General features: G+C 45.5%; 1 protein-coding gene across 1 annotated transcript in view; it reads right to left on the bottom strand.

The window, feature by feature from the left end:
• The window catches only part of TMC5 (transmembrane channel-like 5), a 36,504-nt gene extending 19,644 nt beyond the window's left edge, over positions 1-16,860 (bottom strand). Inside the window, exons 1-9 of the mRNA XM_006875971.1 lie at positions 16,551-16,860; positions 15,418-15,517; positions 12,788-12,875; positions 12,119-12,367; positions 11,438-11,589; positions 8,211-8,355; positions 7,081-7,236; positions 4,060-4,211; positions 193-271 (exon numbers count right to left, since the gene is read on the bottom strand). Of these exons, the coding sequence (XP_006876033.1) occupies positions 193-271; positions 4,060-4,211; positions 7,081-7,236; positions 8,211-8,355; positions 11,438-11,589; positions 12,119-12,367; positions 12,788-12,875; positions 15,418-15,517; positions 16,551-16,860 (1,431 nt within the window). The remainder of the gene's footprint in view (positions 1-192; positions 272-4,059; positions 4,212-7,080; positions 7,237-8,210; positions 8,356-11,437; positions 11,590-12,118; positions 12,368-12,787; positions 12,876-15,417; positions 15,518-16,550) is intronic.
• Positions 16,861-18,727: the final 1,867 nt, after the last annotated feature.

Here is an 18,727-nt window from a genome sequence, read left to right as displayed (position 1 = left end):
TAGAATGTGTGGACTTTTTTTTAAGGGGGACCCTTCTTCCCTCATGTTACTTTGCAGATTGGCTTCAATTCTCTTCCCACAAGGGATTAAATGTCAAATAAGAAGAGTGATGGCCCTTGAGAAGCCCCCTCTCTCCTTGGTGCTGAAAGGCTAAGACATGGGCTGTAAGACAGAACAGCAAGGCAATCCTACCTCTTCACCAGCCAAGGCCACGATGTTGAGCCAATAGTAACACAGAATTCCAATGATGGATATTTTCAAAAAGATGTTTCTAAAATAAGAGAAGAGAAAACCACTATCATTACCCTTATAGCAGTCACTAGAGCTTTTGCCTGTATTTCCTATTGGATCCAAGATAGGGACGCAAGCCCTGCTATCCTGTGCTTGGATGGGCCACCTCACTAGTTCTAGAGAATGTGTTGTGAGAAGTGATGTCTGCTGTTACTTCTAGGCTGGAGCATTTTAAATGTTGGTGTGTGACCCTCCAGAACAGACAGTCTTCCTCTGGAAGGGCAAACAATAGATAGATCTTGAGAGAGCACAATTTTCAAGGTAGACAGTTTTTACTGGTTAAGTTAAAATATTGTTAGTTTTAACAGGAGATATTTTTGGTTTAAGGTCTAAAGATATCTCAGGGCAATAGTTTCAGGGGTTCATCCAGCCTCCATGGCCCCAAAAAAGTCCATTTGAATTTGAAATTGTGTTCTACATTTTCCCCCTTTTGATCAGTGTTCTTCTGTAGAATCATTGATCAAAATGTTTAGTAGTGTCCCACCCCCTCCACACACAGAGTGGACAGAGATGGGCAACTTGGACATTGGATACTCAAATGGGGAAGGGGGAACTACAAAGGCAAGAAGTGACTGGCTTACAAGCTTTCAAGGGGGAACCTAGTGCTAGGGAGCATGGAGAAAGGCAGAATCACCAGTAGGTACTATTCAATCTGTCTGGGTGGAGCGGATGAAAGGAAATACAGATGGATAACTCGTGATACTGTAGTGACTAATGCTTATCAGGATGGATTATGAGGGTTGGAAATGCAAAGGTAGACGTTTTGGAACAAGGAAGGGAGTGATTAATTCTATAGGCTAGGAGCGGAGCTATCTGGGACCATCAACGGAGAAGAGCCGAGAGTGAGACCCTACCCAGAGAAACAGAGATGCCTGAGATGGAGACAGAGATGATGACGTGGAGTGATGAAGCGACTGGGGACTTTGGATCCAGAGAGGGAGAGGGACTGTGGGCCGAAAACTGTGTGTGTGTGTGGGGGGGGGGCTTAGGGGGAAGTGTATGGGGCGGGTTTCTAGGATATACCCTTTGGTTGGTTGATGATGCATGGAGGGGATTGGAACCATGGCAATGAGATGATATACGATGGAATGAATATAAAACTAAAGTTCTCTCATGTAAACTATCATATAATTCACAATAAAACATTAAAAAAAAAAATGTTTAGTAGTGGTAGCTGAACACCATCCAGTTCTTCTGGTCTCAGGGCAAAGGAGGCAGCTGTTCATGGAGGCAATTAGCCCTACAGTCCATCTCCTCCTGTTTCTGACTCTCCTTCCTCTGTTGCTCCGGGTGACTAGGCACCAATTTTGTGCTTTGGATGATACATGCTGGTTTTAGTAGGGCTCTGCATAAACACCACTTATCGTGCCTTGAATTTACTTTTCTATCCAAAGTCTTCCTTAATTCCCACCAAATGATTGGCTGGGACCATGCAAATAAGGTGCACAGGACTCTAAGGCTGGGATTGGTTAGTTTTGCCCTCCAGCTAGGCTTAAAAGGAGCCATCTCAGAAGTGGAGACAGACGATCCCAGAACCATAAAGAAAGAAGACCATGAGTAGAGCATGAGATGTCAAGAGGTGACAGCAGAGACACCAACCGAGACAACAGCAGAGGTGGTGGCATGGAGAGACAGAGCAGCTTCCAGCTCTAGGCCTGTGGACTGAGTAAAGCTGAGTGTCTACAGGCCGGAGATGGCTTGCAGAATGTGCCCTTTGGTCATTCATAGACTGGCTAAAAAAGCTTTGTAACCCTTGCCTGAGCAGAGCAGCAGAGGCCAAGGGGCCACATGGTTGAGAGGCGGAAGGTAAGAATGAGGTGTGCCTGCAGTATGGCAGACAGGAGGTGTTCCTGACTGGAGAACTTCCGCATCCTGAATTTGTTCTGATTTTAAATTGTACCCTCTTCACTTCCCTAATGAACCCCATAACCATGCATATTGTTATGAGTTCTGTGGGGCCATTGCATTGGATTATGGAACCCAGATGTGAAGCAGAGAGTGCTGTAGGAGGGATGGTTGGTGTCAGAATAGGGTCCAGAAAGTTGTAGGGTAGAAGCATGCCTGACTTCCACTTCATAGGAATCGATTTTGGGCTGATTTTGATTCTCATCCCCTCTTGTGAAGCCAGGGGAAGTTGGCCATGGCTCCCACATGGTTTTTGCACTGTTAGATAAGTGCTTCTCAAATCACAGTCCCCAGACCAGCAGCGACAGCATCACCTAGAAACTTGTTAGAAAGGCAGATTTTCAGAGTCCACCCTAAACCTACTGAATCAGAAACTAGGGGTGGGGCCCAGCAAGATGTTTTTGAACAAGTCTTCTAAGTGCTGATGATGCACAGTCAAGGTGGAGAGCCACTGGACTAGACTCAGGCTTCTATGAGGGAAAGAACTAGGTGACTCCTTTTCCATCTAGATCCCCAACCTCTTGTCCAAGGCTTAGTCAGTAGAAGGCTCTCATTACGTTACCTTTACTGAATGAAGCCCTGGGTGATAAAAACTATTAATGAACACCACTGGAGTTTTAAGTCCATTCAGAGGTGTCTGAAAGGAAGGCCTGGTGATTTACTTGCAGAAATTCCACCAATGGAAACCCTATGGACCATCTAAGGTAGAACTATTGGTTTCTACTTATTTGGAGCAAAAGAGAAAGAAGCAAATGAAAGACTCAAAGAAGAAACAAGACAAACAAGTCTATACAAACCACGGTCTCATTTACCCTGAGACCAGAAGAATTAGATGGTGCCCAGCAACCACTACCAATGGTCTAATCAGGACAACAATAGATGGGCCCTGAAAGAATGGGAGAAAATGTGGAACAGAACCTCAAATTTCTAAATTTGTTTCTACAATAAAACAAAACAGATCTATTGGACTGGCTGAGACTGGAGGGCTCTCTTAGACTATTGTTCTAGGATTCTTTTCAAATCTTGAAGTAAAACTAAAGCCCTCAGGTCACCTTGTAGCTAAATAACAAATTTATATTTTGCTAAAAATAATAAATATCATCCAAAAGTGGTATGATGTGCTCTTTTAAAAATTCATCAACATGAAAACAAATGGTCAACAATTACTTTAAAACAAAGATGAGAATATAAGGGCGCAGGGAAACTAGATGGATGGAAATGGAACAACCAGAATGGAAATATTAAGACTGTTCACACCTTGTGAAAAATATAATCAATGTTGCTGAACAACTTGTATAGGAAGTGTTGAACAGGAACCTAACCTGCTGTGTAAACTTTGACATGATGGTGCAGTGGGTACCAGGGCTGACAGTATGACTAATGGGGACACTGGATGGATTTCAGTCCCCACACAGCTCCTCAGTATACTACTTGGACATTTGCAAAATTAATTCCTAGAAAAATTAGATGAAATCTTCAGGCTGTTAGCAACTGGAGAAGGTAAAGTCATTACTTTGAGCAAAATGCAGAGGTAGGTACTCAATAACTGTAGTGACTGAGCCTGTTGGGACATGGTTGTTGTCAAGTCAGTTCTGGCTCATAGCAACCCTGTATAGGGTTTCCATAATGCAGCTGGTGGGTTTGAACAGCCAACCTTTCAGTTAGCAGTCCAGTGCTTATTCTACAGTGCCATACCAGGACTCCATTGACATATTATGACTATATTATTAAACCATACCAGACAAACACACTTTACTCCTGATGTTCCTGCTGGAGAAGAGAACTTTGGTATTGAGTATAGTTCCTTCCAGACCCCACTCACTTTGTAGAAACAGTGGTGTCTGGCAGGACAGGCACACTTACCGAATCAGGAGGGTGTAGACTTCATGGCGCGGCAACTCATACCTCTCCACCAGCCCGAACATGGAATAGAGGCGTGGTACTACCAGGTTGATGCAGGACACGACAAACGGCAGTAACAGCACAGCCCCGGGGTCCCTGTGCCTTTTCAGGAACTGTGGGGGACAGATGGGGAAAACCAAGATGCTGATTGTGCATGGAACCCCTCCCGGTCTCACTTAGAAGACCCCTGTCATGGGAAAACCCCAGAAGGAGGTCCTCCAGAGTTAGCTATTAATCTACATCCATTGGAGGTTGATAGGTGGTATTGTTAGTTTGTGCTTAGCTACCACACCCTAAAGGTATGTGGTTTGAATCCATCTGGTGGTGCTGAGGGAGAAAGGGCTGGCATTTATCTGGTGCTACTCACTACCATTGAGGAGCAAAGATGTCAGCTTGAGGACTAAGGTGCACCTGACCCAAGTCATGGTATTTTCAATAAGCTCAGATGCATGCAAAAGCTGAACAGTGAATAAGGAAGACTGTAGAAGAATTGTTGCTTTTGAGTTATGGTGTTGGAGGAGAATATTGAAAGTGCCATGGGCTGCCAAAAGAACCAACAGAGCTGTGTTGGAAGAAGTGCAGCCAGAGTGCTCCTTGGAGGCCAAGATGGCCAAACTTTGTCTCTCATACTTCAGACATATTGTCAGGAGGGACCAGTCGCTGGAGAAGTATATCACGTTTGGTAAAGTGGAGGGTCAGAGGAAGACCCCCATCGAGATGGATTGGCCAAGTGGCAGCATCAATGGACTCAAGCGTAGCAACAGTAGTGAGGTTGGCCCAGGATCGGGCAGTACTTCATTGTGTTGTGCATAAGGTCACTGAGTCGGTACCCATGTGACTACCCATGTGATTGCATATAATCTTCACCATAGTCTAGCCAGGAGTCCTGGTGTGGTGCTGTAGGATAAGCACAGGACCACAGGTTAGTTTGAACCATGAAGTCAATGGTTCAAACTCACCAGTCGCTCCTCAAAAACCCTATACAAGGTCGCTATGAGTCAGAACCGACTCAATGGCATTTAACAACAACATAGTCCAGTCAGGTGAGCGCTAATGTTGTTGTTGTGTGTAGGTGAGTTCACGCTGACTTATAGCGACCCTAGCTCAAAGTAGAACTGCCCCATAGGATTTCCAGGTGTGGTGATGCAGGATAATGCACTGGACCTCAAGGTCGGCAGTTCAAACCCACCAGCCACTCCTTGAAAACCCTATACAGGGTCACTATGAGTCAGAACCGATTCTATGGCACTTAACAACAGTCTTCACAGATATCAGAATGCTGTATCTTTCTGCCTCAGAGTGGCTAGTGGTTTCGAACCACTGACATTTTGGCTCAAAGTCTAGTGCTTAACCATTGTGCCACCAGGGGATCCTTTCGGGTGCTAATAGACTCCCTGTAACTGCTGCACAAACTGAAGCTGGGGCAGAAGTGCCTGGTCCAATAGCTCTTCTGTGGCTTGCTTCCTTACCACCAGTCCTGGGAGAGTAAGCATGGGCTTCCTCACTGTTGGAGCAAAAGCTTGAGTCCATTGAAGATATGGCACACAGGCAGTCCCTCCAGCCCATGGGACTTTGTCCATGGCCACCAAGCCTAGCTCGTTCTTGAGTGCAAAGCAGGGAACCAGCAGGACTCTGCCAGCCCACATGCCCCTTCAGGTGAGCAGGGTGAGGCGCCTCTCCCGCCAGCTGGACACAGCACCTGGGCTTCGGCTTGAAGTGAAGCTGCAACCAGACGTCTGGTGCAATGTCAGAGGGTCCTCAGGGACCCCCAGTGGGTTGTCTCACAGTTCATGGGCCTGGTTCTGATTTGTCCACTCCTGGGTGGTTTGCAAGCACCACTGGCTCTCTGGGTCATGTCTCTAGAGCCAGAGTAGCTGGGTTCCAATGCTGCCCTCCCTACCCTACCCCATCCCCACAAGCTACAATATGCCTGGAATCAGAGGCTGAGCCTCCTTGCCAGGAGAAGATTTAACACCAACGGATTACCACATAACCCATAGGGACACGCAAGAATGAAATGAGATCCAGCCAGACAAGGCCCAACTGGGGGCACCACTGACCTTAAGCTGTCACTGCACAGTAGACGGCAAACAAAAGGTTCACCTTTCCTGGCACAGAGCAGATGCTTACAAATGGGAAAGGATTCGGTTTCTCAGGAGCGCTGGTAGCGCAGTTGTTAAACGCCTGGCTGCTATGTGAAAGGTCGAACCCACCAGCTACTTCAAGGGAGAAGGAGGTGGCAGTCTGCTTCCAGAGAGGTCTCAGCCTTGGAGACCCTGTGGGCAGATCATCCTGCTCTCTAAGGTCACCATGAGTCAGAATGGACTCCACGGCTGTGGGTTTGGTCTTGATTTGGTTGATTTCACTTCTCCTTCATCTCCTCCTTACCTGTCTGACCCCTTCACATCAGGTGGGCGTGGGGATGTCTTCAGGGTAAAGAACTCAGAAGTCTCTTTATTCCTGCAGGTGCCTTGTCCCACTCCCACCAAGGTAGGTCATGCCAGCCCCTGAGGGCTGTGACTCAACCTCCCTTTCCTGTGGTAGTTATGTGTTGTGGAGTCAGTTCTGACCCATAGCGACCCTGTACAGGGTTTCTGAGGCTATAAATCTTTACGGGAGCAGAAAGCCTCATCTTTCTCCTACGGAACGGCTGGTAGTTTTGAACTGCTGACCTTAAGGTTAGCAGCCCGACTCGTGGGTTACCAGAGCTCCTTTTTGAGTGAGACCTTAGAGATATAATGAAGAAACCAGAACTGGATCTCAGGTCTGCAGTCCAAGGTCCCCCCTCCCTTAGTGATCCAAATACAATGCAGATGCTGAGTCCCTGGGCTCCGAAATTCCGCTTCAAGGTGGCGCCAGTGCTGATGGTTGTAGACCCCATGTGAGCAGTGGGCTCCGCAGTACTCACCCCCTTCAGAATCCTACCTCATCACCGAGCTGTCTTTGCTCTGGACCCTGGTGCCCCAGCCCCTCTGGAATTACCTCTGAGTTGTCCTCAGCCAGGTAGTAAACAGCTACACAGCAGGCAATGGCCACCCCAGTGGAGACTACCCAGGCCACTGCATGGGCAGACAGACGGGTCAGCCGCTGGTTTAGTGTCAGCTTGATATTCTCCTGTCGGATTTCTGACAGATTCTCCTACAAACACAAGGCAATGAAGGTGACCAATAGACCCCTGCCTTCCATTAACCAAGACCCTAAAGGCAACACCTGCCATACCCAGAGATACACATGCACCCCAGATCCTCCAGTGAGACAGAGGGGTGATCTGATGATGGTGGACGTACATTATGGGAGACCTTGGGAGAAACAGCCAATGAGGCCAAGAACCCCTAGCACTACCTGGGATGTTTTCCATTTTAGAGAGAGAGGTAGACAGAACTGATTATTGGGAACATGTTCACAAGGGGATATTCATATAGTGAAACTCTTAGTTGAAGAAGAGGTTGGGACTCTACACCAAAGAAGATGTTAACATCTTCAACCCTCTTTGTTTAGAAATTCCTCTTGCTCTTTCTTTTCAATATATTTTCTTTCTTCCTTTCTTTTTTTCTATAAAGTGTTTCAATCTTGAAACTACTGACATCTTGGTTCAGTTAATTCTTTGGAAGTAAAGTGGTTGTTCTGTGCATTGTAAGAAGTCTAGCAGTACTCCTGGACTCTGCTAATAATGCCCCTCCCAACTGTGACAACCAAAAATCTACAAACATTGTCCAGTGTCTCCTGGGAAGGCTAACTCACCCCAAGTGGGAAAATCACTGCCCTAGAATGAAATTTTAAACCTTGAACTCCGGGGTCAAGAAGTATGCATATTAAAATTTTTATTGTTATTGTTGTCATTAGGTGCCATCGAGTCAGTACCAACTCACAACAACCCATATCAAAATTTTGATATAAACTGCTAAATTGCCCTGTAGTAAGACTGTACCAATCACAAAGCCAGCATTCCACATAGAAATGTCCATTTCCCTACATCATCACCAGCACTGAGTATAATGACTATTTTGAACTTAAATAAAAAAGAATCCATGACTATTTTAAGAAAAGTTGAGAATGCACTGGAAGAGGGAGGAGACCAGCCGTGAGCAGGTGGGCTGAGCAGGCTTGCTTACCCTGATCTCGGTACTAAGATTCTTCTGTTTCAGTTTGACAGCTTTCTCATTAGTGACAGTGAAGTCCCAGCAAAAGATAAGTTTAGCAATTCCTCTGGAGTAAAGGTGGGGGTTAATGAAGTTGTTCCGGAAATACTTCGCCATGCTAGGGAAACCAAATACCCAAGGGTTATTACAAAAGGCGTTGGGAGATGAATTTCATTAAAACAAAGGCAAAGCTCAGTCGTTGAGGGCGAACCAGCAACATCAAAGAGTAACTCCCAAGATCTTCCCTAGCTCTATGCTTGCTATGTGATGGGCTGGCTTACAAGCCAACTGCTTTGCCAGCTGGGGAATCCTGTTGACTGTGCTGCGCCTCAGTCTCCACAGTTGTATAATGGAGATAGGGAGTCCCTGGGTAGAACAAATGGATAAGATGTTCAGCTTCTAATCAGCAAGAGGTTTGAGCCCAGGCAGAGATGTCTCAGAAGAGCGATCTGACAATCTACTTCTGAAAAATCAGCCACTGAAAACCCTGTGGGTCACAGTTCCACTCCGGTACACACGGGGTCGTCTTGAGCTGGAGTCATCTTGATGGCAGTTGGTAGCTGGTTGACAAGTACCCACCTGTGCGGTCCAGTGAATTACTTAATACAGTCCTTCTACTCATGGTCTTTGTAATGTCCACCCAATGTCTGGGCTGCGGCTGCCGTGTGCCATCGAGTTGGTTCCGACTCATAGTGACTCAATCTAGGGTTTTCAAGGTTTCAGTCTTTACAGGAGCAGGGATCCTCATCTTTCTCCCCCAGATCAGTTGGTAGATTCAAACTGCTGGCCTTGCAGTTAGCAGTCCAATGCATAACCCACTATGATAGCAGGGATCTCAATGCAAACAAGGTGTATGGAACCCTAATGTGGGGTTGGCCTGGTAGGCATCAAATGAGCCATCCTAGGTGTGGGATCACATGACCACCATGAAAGAAGAGACAGGAGTGGACTGTGTCCTTTGGATCTGGGATCTTTGCTCTGAGAAGGTCCTCAGGCCAGGTGACAGAGACAGTTGTAAGAACTTGCTGAAATGCTGAGAAGCAGTGGCAGAGAAGTGGCAGTAGAATCACTAGGGGTCCTGCAGGAGGCCAGCACCAGGCAGAGCAGTGGGCTTCCAGGCCCACAGAGTGGGGAAGCTGAGCACCTTCTTCAGGCAGCAGGCTTGTGGGTGGAGTGGGTGCCTCTGGGTATGTGGTGGAGCTAGGTTTACAGCTGAGTGTCTTCAAGCTGAGGATTATTGGCAGAGCGGGGTGCCTCTGGGCACTTCTCAGCAGAACTAAAGAGCTTTGAAGTTACATTTGTCTGAAGGCCAAGAGGCTGAAGGGCAGAGAGGCCGAGGACCAGAGAGAGGCCAGTGCACAGGCATGCTTGAGAAGCACCCATCATGACCAAAGAACTGTATCCTGAGTTGTTTCAGAACCTACATTGTAACCTGTTACTTCTCTAGTTGGAGTCCTGGGATGGTGCTACAGGATAAGCACTGACCACAAGGTCGGTTTGAGCCACAAGGTTGGCAGTTCAAACTTACAAGCTGCTCCTCGGAAACCCTATACAGGTTTGCTATGAGTCAGAACTAACTCCACAGTACTTAGCAACAACTTCTCTAACTAACCCCATAATCATGAGTACTGCCTGAGGGTAGTAGCCCAACTTGTAGCCACTACGTCACCAGAGCTCCTTAATGACCAGTGATATATAAAAGACAGGCAGAGATAGGGACACATACATGGGATGATGGACAGGAGATGCGTGAGGCAGTTCCTCTGTAAGTCCTCAGTGGTCACCCACTTTGTGAGATTTTGTTATGGCAGCCATAGGAAATGCAGACATAGACACAAAGCACTGAGAACAGCAAACACTCAAAAGAGACAGCTGCTGATAACACAAATGTGTGTGTGGGTGAGGGATACAGTGACAGTAAGCCCAGGAAGTGGCCTAAAGCCTGTCACACCGTGAGTGTAGAGTAAAATGAAAGCTTCCTTTCTAAAATTTGCCACCACTGAGTAAGAGCAATTTAAGGGATGCTCATAGTGGTTATGAATCGGGCTGCGAACCTTAAGGTCAGCAGTTCAAAACTACCAGCTGTTCCGCGGGAGAAAGATGAGGCTTTCTGCTCCTGTAAAGATTTACAGGCTTGGAAACCCTATGCAGGGTTGCTATGAGTTGGAACTGACTCCACTGTATATCACCATCACCACCATGTCTGGTAGTTTAAAACAAACTCTTATTCTGGTGAGCTACTGAGATGGCAGTAAGTCTGAACATGCTCACTTTTCATCTGCACTCCCTCTTGCACAACATGGCCTTTTTTTTCCGCCCCCCCGCCCCCCCGGCCATGTCCTTTTGTCCATACTACTTGGATCACTGCACCCTTACTTTTAGGCTGGTCAGTTTCTTTAAAGAGCAAGGATGCCATTTCGAAGACTAAGCTGAGACTGACCCAAGTCATGGTATTTTCAATTGCTTCACAAGTATGTGAAAGTTAGACAATGAAGAAGGAAGACTGAAAAAGAATGGATGCAATGGAATTACAGTGTTGGCAAAGAATATTGAAAGTACCAAGGGCTTCCAGAACAAGAAATCAATCTTGGAGGAAGTACAACCAGAATGTCCCTCAGAAGTGAGAACTGTACTCGGGAGATGTTGCCAGGATGGACCAATCCCTGGAGAAGACGATCATGATTAAGTGGAGTAGGGTCAGTGAAAAAGAGGAAGACCCCCAACATGATGGACTGGCACAGTGGCAGCTGCAGTGGGCTCAGACTTAACACTTGTGAGGATGGTACAGTGCTGGCAAGTGGTTCATTCTATGTACACAGGATCGTCATGAGTTGGAACCAATTTGACAACACCTAACAACAACTAATTTCTTTAAAAGTGCATGGAAACCTATCTTCCTCCCACCTGAACTCTTAAGTTGTGGATAAGAGAAGATCCGACAACAACAGAAAGACGAAATTGCAGTGAAACTGCTTCCTGGGCAATTTTTGACTCTCTTGAATTTTGCCTAAATCTAGAAAGAGCCTTGTTGTGGTTGTTAAGTGTGATTGAGTGGGTTCAGACTCATAGCAACCCTGTGTAGGCTTTCTGAGGAGCAGCTGGTGGGTTTGAGCCGCTGCCCTTGCGGTGAGCAGTCCCAAGCTTGTCCTGCAGCATGACTTCAGGACTCTCCAGACCCTGGCAATGCCAACCCTCCATACCTGTACAGCAGACTGAAGAAGCAGGTGACCAAGCACGCTCCGATTGTGAAGATGTAGGCCAGCTGCATGTTGTAGGATGCCCAGCTGTTGTCATGCCGGATTGTAGAATTGGTGTAAAAGCCGTAGTACATCACCGTGTCCCGAAAGTAACCCTGAAAGGTACCATCAAGGAAACAGGTCAGATGGGCCTCTTGAGGCCAAGATGACTGAGCCCAGGGCAGCCGAGTACAACACCAGCCGCTCCCTGGAAACCCTATACAGGATTGTGATGAGTTGAAACAGACCCGACAGCACTTAGCAACAACAAATAGTAGATATTTTTCAAAAGGAGAATTGTATTTTGTAGACATAAAAAAAATTTTAAATGAATAATTGAGTTTTTGTTAAAAAAATGCATATGTATACTTTTGCAAATGTATTTACATGAATGTAGAAAAGAGAAGTATGGACAATAAAATGTCAAACTCTTAATGGTGCTTACCTGGAGAGATAGAAATCCCACTCAATTGTACATATGTTACTCTGAGGGGAAAAAAGTTCCTGAAACACCCATTTTCTCCATCAGTCCAGCACCAGGCAATAAGGCAGTCTGGACAGGGTGACCACTTAGGTATGTCCCTTGGTTTCCAGAATGCTGAATGCAAGTTAGATGTTTGTACATAAAGGAAATGGAGCACTTACCCCCCCAGTTAAAAACTCCAATCCTGTGAACTGGAGGGTGTTCTTTTCAGCCACAGTAAACTGAGGGATTATGAGGAAGCTGAAGGTCACAATGAATGAGAAAATGTTGAACTTCAAAAGCCATTTTAGAAAGTTGAAATAGGAGAGAACACTGGTTCCAAATTTGCCTCCAATGACCTTGAGCGTCTTCTGCCACAGGCTGATGGAGTTGAGGACTTCTGACAGACTATTCCTGGATCTCCGGTAAGCCTGGAGTTAGGTCAAAAAATGAGTGGCTTTACAGTCATTCAACAAATACCTACGAGCAGATATCACAAATAAGAACGGCCACCATTTCTCAAGCGCTGTGCTAAGTGAGTTTACAAATGCTATCTAATTTAACCCTCACAACCACCCTGTAAGGTGAGTGTTGTCATTATCTTCACAGGATTGCTGTAGAAGGGGAAACTCACGGGCCTAACTCAGCAACCTCTTCATCTTGCCCATGCCAACCTTCTCCCCCCATACCTGTCTGTATTCACCTACTTTCTTTGACTCTGGGCATTGAAATAGCCCTAGATTTTAGCTTTTCTCCCCTAACTAGTGTCTCTGGTGGTCCCATTTCATCTGTGCTCTGTTTTTACTCCCTTGCACTGCCCAGCTTGCAAAATGCAATAAAGACTGTCTTACCAGTGAAATGGAGTTCAGACAATGAGTACAGCAATTAAAGTGAATGATATGATGAGACTGTTTACTTTTCTCTGTGTCAACAATTTTCCTGAGGGAACAGCAGAAGAAAGTGAGAGATGACAATGCTGTCATTCATTCATTCAAAAAAATATTTACCATGAACCATGGCCTCATCCAACCTGAGACCAGAAGAACTAGATGGTGCCCAGCTACTACCACCCAATGTTCTAATCAGAGCCACAGTAGATGGACTCTGATAGAATGAGAGAAAAATGTGAACCTCAAATTCCTTAAACACACACAAACCAGATCTACTGGGCTGGTTGAGATTAGAGGACTCACCAAGTCTGCTGCTCTGATTTATTCTTCAAGCTTTAAACTGAAACTAACCCTTGAGGTTACTTCAGAGCTAAGTAACAAATTGGCTAAAAATGAATCAGTTTCACCCCAATGACTGTGCTCCTTTTTTTTAAAAAATCACCTATGTAAGACCAAGCAGTCAACAATTACTTTAAAACACAGTATTTTAAAACGAAGATGAGATTGTAAGGATCCTGGAGGCCATCGAAAGGACTTGGCCTTCATGAGGTGACTTGGGGAGCTAATGAAGGATTTGAAACCAAAGAGAGTTTTGAAAAAGTTTCAGCCATAATAAATCTTTTTATCCTTCCCTGAGCCTATCACATCCACTTTGTTCAGTTCCTTTACTGGCTGTCCTTGGCTCCCCGTCAAACGCCTATCCACATGTTGATGTTGTTAAGTACCATCGAGTCAGTTCTGGCACATAGCAACCCAGTATGGGGTTTCCAAGGAGCAGATGGTGAGTTTGAAGAGCTAACCTTGCCATTCAAACCAACCTTGAGGTGGAGTGCTTATCCTATAGCGCCACACCAGGACTTTTGGTGTGGACAACCCACATGTTAGTATCTTTCAAAGTTCAGCTCAAACGTCTCCCTGCAATACCCAGTATGTCTCCTTGCTCCTTCCAGGTAATCTCCTTGGACCTTGACTTGACAAGCCTTTCTTGGTGCCACATGTAACTTACTTGTTGACAAGTCTATCTCCTCTCTCCTCTACTAAACTTTGAAATTTATCTTTGCACCTTGATATCCAGGTCAGAAAAGCATGTTGAACTGTGGAATTGCTTACTAGCAATTGTTTCATCTAGTTTAACAGTTTCTGTCAACTATGTTATTGTTGTTGTTAAGTACCATTGAGTCGGTTCTGGTACATAGCAACCCGGTACAGGGTTTCCATGGAGCGGATGGTGAGTTTGAACTGCCAACCTTGTGATTCAAACTGACCTTGAGATCAAGTGCTTACCCTATGGTGCCACACAAATTGCAAAAGAGAAAAAGAAAAACAGTGAATGTAAGATCTAAAACCTAAAACGATCTTCACCCTTGTGAATTCCTGAGCTTAAAAAAGATAGTACAGAGAGGTGCCTACACTTCCTACCCGACTTCCCCTGTTAATAGCTTACATTCCCGTGATACTTCTGTCAAAACTAAGACAGCAACACTGATTCATTAGTATCACCTAAACTTCAGGCTCCATTCAGATTTCACTAGTTTTTCCACCAGTGTCTTCTCTCTGCTCCCAGGCTCCACTGAATACCGTATCACGAGTTGGGATGTTACCCAAAAGGTCAACATTACGAAAGCACCAGCAGCTCCACGGGAGAAAGATGAAGCTATCTGCTCCTGTAAAGATCGGGGCCCTGGTGTGGCATAAGCACTGGACTGCTAGCCTCAAGATTGGCAGTTCAAATCCACCAGCTTGCTCTTGGAAACCCTATACAGGGTCGCTATGAGACAGAACCTACTAGATACCATCCAACAACTGTTTCTTCTAGTCTGCGATAGCGTATCAGTCTTTCCTTGTTTTTTGATAACATTGAACTTTGAGAAGTATTGATCGGGCACCTTGCAGAATGTTGGTCAATTTGATTTCTGTGACCTTTTTCTCATGGTTAGATGGGAGTCGGGACAGTGGTGGGTAGAATTCTTCAGTTCCCAGGCAAAGTATCTCAGGGGCAGCTACCACCCATCTGTCAGTGGTTTGGTAGACTCTGAACAGGTTTCAGCGAAACTTTCAGACCAAGACGGACTAAGAGGATCTGGGAATTTACTTCTGAAAATCAGTCAATGAAACCTTATGAATGACAATGCTTTGATCTACAGCCCACAGGGATGGCACAGGACTGAGTAGTGTGTTGTGCCTGAAGTCATCATGAGTTGGGAGCCAACTTCACAGTAGTTAACAACAACAAGAAGATGGGGTTTATGGGTTTTAAAAGACAAAACCACAGAGAGATAGTTCCCTTCTCATTACATGCCTTATCCCTAATGACGTAACTTTATCTCCTTGCTGAGGTAGTGTTAGCCAAGCTTCTCCTGGGCAGAGAAGTATTTCCTCCCTTTCCATAGCCTACTCACAGCAAGCACCTCACTAAGCGTAGCCCCCAACTCAAGGTCGAGGTGTGGGGAGTACCAACATGAGTTATGTGGAGTTCTTCTCCTTTGAAAGATTTGTCTCTTCTCCCATATTTATCTTTTTGAAATAGGACCAAAGTAGCAGATTGAGGTTCTCATGATATCTGGAAAGGAAGCAAAGTGTATGGTTAATACCTGAGCTTCCTTTTCTCTTCCATGGTCCTTGGTTGGTTCCTGATAGCCTTATTTCTGTCTCTTGGGCTCAGGGGGATCAGAGATGCAATTAGCTTTTGACCTGTGGAAGAAGATAAAAAAATTTTTTTCTTAATGGAAAATAACATTTCAAAATACAGCACATCCTTGTAAAAGGGCACAGAGAAAGAAGACTGTAGTCTGGGATTCCAAAGAACACAAACATTTGTTCAATCTCAACCAGAACGTAAATGTTTGTAGAAAATTCCAATTCTGTTTTGGTTGTTGTTTTCCAGTTTCCTCTGACAAAAAAAGCATTTAGCCAAGTCAACCAGCCTACCTGGTTTTATTTAACATCCCTCAGATCTCTCTTTGGCACCCTGAACTCCAGGCCCAAGAGCCTTCCTTACATCCTTAAGGATGGTCGATTGTTGTACTCACATTTGGCAATCAGACCTACTTTTTGGGTCCCAGATTTACCAGCTACTAACTGTGAGTCCTGGTGTGGCACTGTGGGTTTGAACCATAACGTCAGCAGTTCAAGCTCACCAGCCACTCCTCAGAAACCCTCTACAGGGTTACTTTGGGTTGGAACCAACTTGACGGCACTTAACCACAACAACAACAACTGTGCCTCAGTTTCCTCATCAAGCAAGTGAGAATCGCGTAAGTCCCTGCTTCAAAAGGATGAGGTGGTGGTGGGGGTGTTGTTGCTTCAAAAGGATGCAGTGGGGGGGTTGTTGCTGTTAACTGACACTGAGTCAGTCCCGATCCGTAGAGATCCTGTATAGTGTTCCGAGGAATGGCTGGTGAGCTCGAACCGCCAACCTTGCAGTCCAGCACGTTAACCTGCATGCAACGCCACACCAGGACCCAGGTAAGGCAGGCAGGGAGTAAGTAAAAATAAATTCAATAGATAGCCAAAAGGAAGTGCTCCTCAAAGCACCAGGCACATGAAACAAGTTTAATAAAAGTGCGTTCTTATTAGAGGGGTCCTTCTAAACGACCCCTTCCATCGCCCCTCAAATCTTCACTTAAGCTACCACACTTGCAACTTACTTGGTGTCTTAAGCTAAAAAACACCCTCAGACAACTTGGAGGATCCCTTCCTAACTCCACCTCTCCAGTTTTACTACCTTGAATGCTTTCAAGTGAAGTACAAGGAGTGCCCAGCCCCATGCATTCTGGGATGTGAAGGGTCTGAGAAATTGATTCATTCAGAGATGTTGAAAACTGTGACAACTGCCTGTGTTGTTTGTAATTCCGTCTGCTGGAAATCGGAGAGTCTATTACATCGATGTCAGAAATTGATGTCATCCTGCTGAGGCCGGAGCGTACCAGCACTCTTTCTTGAAAAATCTCATTCGAGAGTGGGTGGCTTTGAACCCCAGATGGAACATTCTCAACCTCTATGATGATGTCATTCCCTGGGTCCTCGGATGACATCTTCTGCCACTTCCACACCTTATCCTCCACTGAAGTGGGCTTCCAAAGACCTCGTGTAGTAGTCACAGAGGCATTGTCAAGGATTTGCAGGAAGTGATGGACGATCCCAAAGGGACAAACCAATCACATTTTCTAAAATGCCAGGATGAAATTACCAGAGCCAACCCCACACAAATCACAACCTAGATCTCCACATCGGCAGAGAGGTCTCTGTATCAGGAGATGTGTTTTCCTGCCAAGAGTTCTATCTTGGTAACCAGGCAAGACACTGGAAACAGAATCCTTCAAAGACAACAGGATTCTAGAAATAGAAGGCAGAGCTTCTTCTAAATGATTCATAATCAAAGGGCAAAGTTTTCTTTTTAATTTGTTGTACATTTATAATTTCATATACCTGTATAAGTCCAGATGGTTTTGTTGTTGTTAAGTGCCGTCGAGTATGTTCTGATCCATAGTGATCTAGTATAGGGTTTCCAAGGAGTGACTGGTGAGCTTGAGCTGCCGACCTTGTGGTGCAAACCGACTGCAGTTCATTGCATTAACCCATCTCCTGACTGCCTTGGATGGTACTGGTGGTTTTAGCTGCTGTCTAGTAACTTCCGACTCATGGCAACTTGATCTATAACGATAACACTACTGGGTCCTGCCCTGTCTTCGTGATCATTGGTGCGTTTGAGTTCATTGTGGTGACCACTGTGTCAGGTCATCTCATTGAGAGTTTCTCTCATTTTCACTGACCCTCTATTTTACCAAACACGATGTTCTTTTCTAAGGATTGCTCTTTTCCTAATGCTGTGTACATAGTAAGCAAGTCAAAGTCTCGAAGTCTCCCTTCTAAAGAACATTATGGTTGTATTTCTTCTAAGATGGATTTGTTTATTCCACCTTGGGTTTACACCATTATTGCTTTTTTGTGCTGATTCTAATTCATGGTGCCCTCGTGGGGGAAAGAGTAGAACTGGTCGGCTGTAATCTTCACGGAAGCAGATTACCAGCCCTTTCTGTGTCACCGCTGACTGTTTGAACCACCAATCTTCTAGGTGAGTAGTAGGGATCTCCTGCTGTTTGTCCTCCCACTAGCCATTCTTTACCCTACACCAGCAGAAAATCCCATTTCCGGTGGTGACACAGTGCTTAGTTGAAATTCTCCCAGCTTCCTTTGTGGTTAAGAGTGCACCTATGACCCAGTTTGGGCCAATGGTACATGTGGCTTCCAAGAATGCTCTTTAAAGGAGGGTAGTGTTGCCTGGCTTCACTTTTTGCCCTTCACCATTCCTCCTTCTGGCCTACCGATTAGATAATGAGGACAAATCACGTACTAAGGTTGGTGAAGAAAATACTAGAAGGAGCCTCTGCCCATGAGGGGGTCATGGTTAGAACTGCTAAACAAACTTAGAGCTTCCTCCCCTCTAGACTTTAGTTCCACAAGAAAAAGAAATCCCTTTATAGCTTGGGCCACTGTATCTGTATCTGTACTCTGCACCTGAACACGATTCCTATCCAATAGACCTCATGTAGAAATCACCTGGGCTATGTTGTCTATTTACTAGTTGGAGAACTGACCCTCCTCCCCGTCACACTCTCATTAACTGACAGGCTTGGACTAGAACTCAACCTATCCCTTCTCCCCATCAACAAGATTCGCAGTAAGAATACCTGCCGTTTTAAATAGAGTATCTCATTTGTCAAAATAACTCTACGAAGTAAATACTATAATCAATCTTATTTTATAGCTAAGACGACTGAGGGTCAAGGAAGTGGTCTGCCTAAGGTCACAAAGCCAGCAACTAGTAGAACTGGGGGTCAAGCCCCAGTCCATCTGAATCCAAAGTGAGGCATTTAAACCACTGCACCCCAGCTCTTCCTA

Source organism: Chrysochloris asiatica, unplaced genomic scaffold (genome assembly GCF_000296735.1).
Source record: "Chrysochloris asiatica unplaced genomic scaffold, ChrAsi1.0 scaffold00348, whole genome shotgun sequence".
NCBI lineage: Eukaryota > Metazoa > Chordata > Mammalia > Afrosoricida > Chrysochloridae > Chrysochloris > Chrysochloris asiatica.
The sequence above is the reverse complement of the archived record's forward strand: the minus strand, read 5'-3'. Positions and strand labels throughout refer to the sequence as shown.